Source organism: Teleopsis dalmanni, chromosome 1 (assembly GCF_002237135.1).
Source record: "Teleopsis dalmanni isolate 2A chromosome 1, ASM223713v2, whole genome shotgun sequence".
NCBI classification, from domain to species: Eukaryota; Metazoa; Arthropoda; class Insecta; order Diptera; family Diopsidae; genus Teleopsis; species Teleopsis dalmanni.
The window spans coordinates 124,274,345-124,280,087 of record NC_051846.1 but is presented as its reverse complement, the minus strand read 5'-3'; the positions used below and the strand labels follow the sequence as shown (position 1 = coordinate 124,280,087).

Here is a 5,743-nt window from a genome sequence, read left to right as displayed (position 1 = left end):
ATGACAACACCCAACACAAGCCAGACGGCCATGTCAGAATTGGCAGAACTCAAACAGCAAAGGGCCTCAACCAAAGCGAGTATCAGTAGGATTAAAGGGTTGATCGAAACCCACATAAAGGGGACTGGAAAATTATTGTCACAGCCGGAATTAAAATGTAGGCAAGGTATCCTAGATTCTTACTTTAAACAGGTCTTATCATTTCAGACATCAATTGAGAAACTAGATGCTACCGATACGTGCAGAGCTGACTTAGAGGAGCTTTATATTTCAACAAAAATTTCCATATCTTCGCAGCTGAATGATGAAGCTAATAATTCTACAATGATGGACAACACAGCATTGATACCTCCTGTGAGTAAGAAGTTGCCACATTTGAAATTACCCACGTTCAGTGGTAAGTACTCTGAATACAAGAACTTCATCAATTCTTTCGTCCAAATTATTGATCGAGAAGCGTGTCTAACCAACATCGAAAAATTTAACCATTTACGAAATTGTCTAACGGGCCAAGCATTAGAAACAGTGCAGGCATTCCCCATTTGTAATGAAAATTATCCGAAGGCTTTAGAGCGACTTAAAACACGGTATGACAACAGTACGCTGATTTTCTTAGAAAACATTACAGCTTTATTTGATTTGCCAGTGGTTTCGGATCAGTCTAGCCACCAACTTCGCAGCCTAATCGATAATGTGTCTGCACTGTACGGTTCACTCTGCACGTTAGGCTCTGAAAAACAAATATGTGAGGCAATACTCATTTCATTGGTAATGCAGAGGGTGGATGAAACTACACGTAGGAAATGGAAGGAGGCGCTATCTCTCACCACTCTGCCTAGTTGGAACGACTGTTCAGCACTGCTTGACAGACATTGTCAGTTTCTAGAATCTCTCGATCACAAGCCATACAACCATCTATCGGTACATCGTAAAGCCAACAATATTAAGGCCAAACCCATCAATCGTCCTAAACAGTATTCGTTCGCTACAGCTACTTCCACCCAGTCCTGCTTACTTTGTTCAAGTCATGAACATTTAGTGCAGAAATGCCCTCGTTTTAAATCTATGGAAGTTAACCAAAGATTTGAGAAGGCGAAATGTTTGAAACTCTGCATTAACTGTCTATCGCCCCGGCATCGAGTGGCCAATTGCACATCATCATTCAAATGCCGAATATGCGCAAAGTCACATCACACACTCTTGCACCAACCCAATAGCAATGACCAGGTTTCGGATTCACTAAATACCACAAGGCAAACTCTGTTGCCCAATAACAATGTTGCCAGTCACTCTCATCTTGATATGTCTTCAAATGAACAAATAATTTTAGCTACGGCGCTGGTTTTGGTGAAAGATTCAGTTGGAGGTTATCAAGTGGGGAGAGCGTTACTCGATTCGTGCTCGCAGGTTAATTTTATAACAGAGGAATTCTCAAAAAATCTTAATTTGGTCAAATACAAGCGACCGGTACATGTGGCAAGTATAGGCAGCACATTTGCTAATATAAAGCATCAAACATCCACTATCGTAAAGTCACGTCATTCAAATCTTGAGCTGGATCTCAACTTCTGCGTTACTCCTCATATTGCTTACCAGCCAAGCTCAGAAATTGATGTATCATCATGGAACCTCCCGCCGAATACTTCACTCGCAGATGAACTATTTTTTAAATCCAAACGTATCGATCTCTTACTAGGCACAGAAAGCTTCTTTGACATTTTATCCATCGGTCAAATTAAACTGGGTGCGAATCTTCCAGTCCTGCAAAAAACATTGTTTGGATGGGTGGTATCCGGTAGATGTCAAGGTGTTCTCGATAATCCCACAGTTGCAAACTGCCTAATGTCACTAGATGATACCGTATCCAAACAACTAGAAATGATGTGGAAGATAGAGGAAGTACAATCAGCTGAAAAATCGTGGTCACCAGAACAAGCGAAGTGCGAGACCTCCTATCAAGAAACAGTTCGACAAGCTATGGACGGAAGAATTGTAGTTCGATTACCATTTAAGGAACCACCAACCACCCTCGGTCTGACACACAGCATTGCCTTGCGTCGACTTCTAGGTATAGAACGACGCTTATCATCCAATCCTGCATTAAAACGCGATTACTGGGAGTTCATGAAACAATATCTGGAGTTAGGGCATATGACGCGCGTCGAAGATCCCAAATTGAACGAACCGCATTACTATATCCCTCACCATTGTGTTCTGAAGCCTTCCAGCACGTCAACAAAGTTGAGAGTAGTTTTTGACGCATCATGTCCAACTTCATCTAGTCGTGCGCTAAATGACATTTTGCTGGTAGGCCCTACCATTCAGCCGGAACTATATCTGCTCCTTCTTCAGTTTCGTTTATACCGTTATGCTCTGACAGCCGACATCGTAAAGATGTTCCGACAAATTTTGGTGGACAAAGGAGATCGAAGGTTTCAATATATCCTCTGGAGAGACACAGATGCGGAGCCTGTTAGTACTTACGAACTCAATACTGTCACTTATGGCACAGCATCGGCGCCGTTTTTATCAACTAGAAATTTACAATATTTGGCCGATAAATATAAAGACAAATACCCATTAGGCTCTCCACTTCTTAAATCGTCATTTTTTGTGGATGATTTTATTGGCGGAGCCGACTCCAGTGAAGAACTTGTCGAAATTAAACATCAACTGACTGCAATTCTGAAGGAAGGTTGTTTTGAATTGGATAAATGGCATTCTAATCATGTGGATTTTGTAAGCGACACTACAACGAAGAGTTGTATCTGGGTTCGGATACGATCACTAGCGCATTGGGCATCAAATGGCATCAACTTCATGATGTGTTTCTATTCTCTTTCAATGTCCCGATTAGTCGTACGGTAACAAAACGTTCTATTCTATCACTGGCCTCATCACTGTTCGATCCTCTTGGGTTACTCGCTCCACTTGTACTTGTTTCAAAAATTATTATGCAAGAACTCTGGCTGCTTCGTTTGAATTGGGATGAGTCAGTACCTCAAGCTCTTCACTCTGCATGGGAAACGTTCGTTCAAGACCTCCATACACTTTCGTCTATGAAGATACCGCGATTTTGCCTAACAATAGGCCCTCAACAAGTAGACATCCACGGATTTTGTGATGCCTCAATAAGAGCATATGGATGTTGCATTTATCTTCGTTCTCAGGATAAGTCAGGTAACGTGACAGTCAAACTATTTACTGCAAAATCCCGCGTAGCTCCGATAAAGAGGAAATCGTTGCCTAAGTTAGAGTTATGTGGTGCGTTACTACTTGCCAGGTTATTACAAAAAATTCAGCCGACACTCGCTCACCTCGAAGGAGAAACATTTTTTTGGACGGATTCCCAAATAGTTCTGCATTGGTTGAAACAACATTCCTCGACTCTGTCTGCCTTTGTAGGCAACCGTGTGGCTGAAATCCAAGATATAACTCGCGCTGGTCAGTGGCAGCACATATCTACAAAAATTAATCCAGCTGATATTGTTTCTCGTGGTTGTACCAATCGCCAACTAACGGAGTCTACGTGGTTCACTGGACCAGAATTTTTATTACGTGAAAGAAAACATTGGCCTCAACCAGAACATAGCAATTTAGATATGGAAGTAGTCAATAAGGAAAGAAGAAAACTTGCGTTTACTCAGGTAACTAAAGAAAATTATTTGCTGATAGTTATATCAAAGTATGGCTCCTATACTAAAATACTACGAATAGTAGCGCAACTACATCGATTCCATCAGTTAACCAAGTATAAAGAGAAAGCTGACGTAGAGTTCATTCAACCTATGCAATTACAAAAAGCACTGCATTGTATTGTTTGGATTATCCAAAATCATTTTTTTTCTCAGGATATACAAGGCCTACAGCGAGGTAACCCAGTGGAAAGGTCACTCAAGCACCTAAACCCATTCTTGGAGGAAGCGTCAGGTTATCAACTCTTAAAGGTAGGAGGGCGTCTCGCACTTAGTGACATTGCCAGGGGTCAGCGACATCCGATTCTACTGCCTAAAGGCTGTTATTTTGTGGAATTGTACGTTCGGCATCTTCATCTGAGCAACTATCATGCAGGAGCCAAGGCATTAATAGCCCTTACTCGACTTAAGTTTTGGATACTAAACATTCGCGATATTGCGCGTCGAACGGTTCGGTCTTGCATTCACTGCGTGCGTTACAAACCGAAATTGCTTGGTCAAATAATGGGTAACCTTCCTATTGAACGCGTCACTCCCAGTAGGCCATTCGCTCGTACAGCAGTAGATTTTTGTGGGCCAGTATTAACGTATCTTGGTATTCGGGGAAAAGCCCCATTCAAAACGTATATAGCTATCTTCGTCTGCTTATCAACAAAGGCGGCACACATCGAGGCAGTGTCAGATTTAACTACGGACGCCTTTATCGCAGCACTAAAAAGATTGATCGGCAGAAGGGGACTGCCATCAGATATCTACTGCGATAATGCAACAAATTTTGTTGGTGCTAGCAACAAGCTGGCTGACTTGAAAAACTTTTTATTTAATAAAACTAACCAATCTAATTTGCAGACTTTTTGCACCAACCAATTCATCAATTTCAATTTTATACCGCCTAGGATGCCTCACTTCGGTGGGCTATGGGAGGCGGCTGTGAAAATTGCTAAGGGCCATCTGAACCCAACCCTTGCAAACACTCGTCTTACGTTTGAGGAACTTGGAACAGTACTGATTGAAATCGAGGCCATACTTAATTCGAGACCAATATCACCGCTGTCTTGCGATCCAAGCGACTATGATGCATTGACACCAGCACATTTTCTTATCGGCGGCCCACTTAAGACATTACCGGAATCAACATCTCAATATGATAAATTGCCACTAGCAGATAAGTGGCTCCGTGTGAAGGCTGTAAAACATCATTTCTGGCGCCGATGGGCTCGAGATTATCTAAACGAGCTGCAGACACGTACCAAATGGACAAAGGAACAATCAAACGTCAGCAATGGAACATTAGTAATAATCCACGAGGATAATATGCCCCCACAACGTTGGCTGATGGGAAGAATCATTCACTGTGTAAACGGTCCAGATAAGCATATTCGCGTAGTCGATCTGCAGACATCCAAAGGAGTCATCCGTCGACCAATCCACAAACTTGCACTATTGCCAGCTAGAAATCCTTTCAAGGGGGGCGGGATGTTGGAGCACGGTGCTTTGGTAGATCTAGCAAGTTGAGTTTGTAAGCATTTTAACATGTGTACGAATAATGTAGAGCAAGATCAATACCAGTTTTGAGTCATTTCTTTTACTCATTTGAGCTTTCAGCTCTTGACATTCGCACTCAATTATTCGTACGCATGTTAATTTGCAACTTGAATTCTATTGTAAAAAAAAAGCCTGTTCTGTTCTCTTTGAAAAGTGTGTAAAGAAAGACAGTCTGTGCGCTAAAATTAAACATTAATTTTAGCTTTTAAACAAATAGTGTATTGAAGTAAAACTTTTGAAAATAACACCTCATATACTTTCTTTCCACATATATATATTTTTATATGCAAATATATGTTTATATAGTTAAAAATGCCTGCGTTTTTTATAAATAATTTCACAACGTGTAAGAAAATTAAGTAAAGAAAAAGACTAATATTTAAAACATCATAAAAAAGCTTATGATTAAACACATACATTGAACATTTACTAAGCAATAAACAATACATTTATTTAATAAACATAGATCTTTTGCAATATTAATTAATAAACATGAATTACTA

General features: G+C 40.7%; 2 protein-coding genes across 2 annotated transcripts; both read left to right on the top strand.

Annotated features, from left to right (window-relative positions):
- Positions 1–2,868, top strand: LOC119665915. The gene has a single exon (XM_038075174.1). It carries the CDS (start codon positions 1–3, stop codon positions 2,866–2,868), a length of 2,868 nt encoding a protein of 955 aa, XP_037931102.1.
- Positions 2,869–2,954: 86 nt separating this feature from the next.
- LOC119665914 lies at positions 2,955–5,210 on the top strand. Its single transcript, XM_038075173.1, has one exon. The coding sequence runs from the start codon at positions 2,955–2,957 to the stop codon at positions 5,208–5,210; it is 2,256 nt and encodes a 751-aa protein (XP_037931101.1).
- The last annotated feature ends 533 nt before the right edge of the window (positions 5,211–5,743 follow it).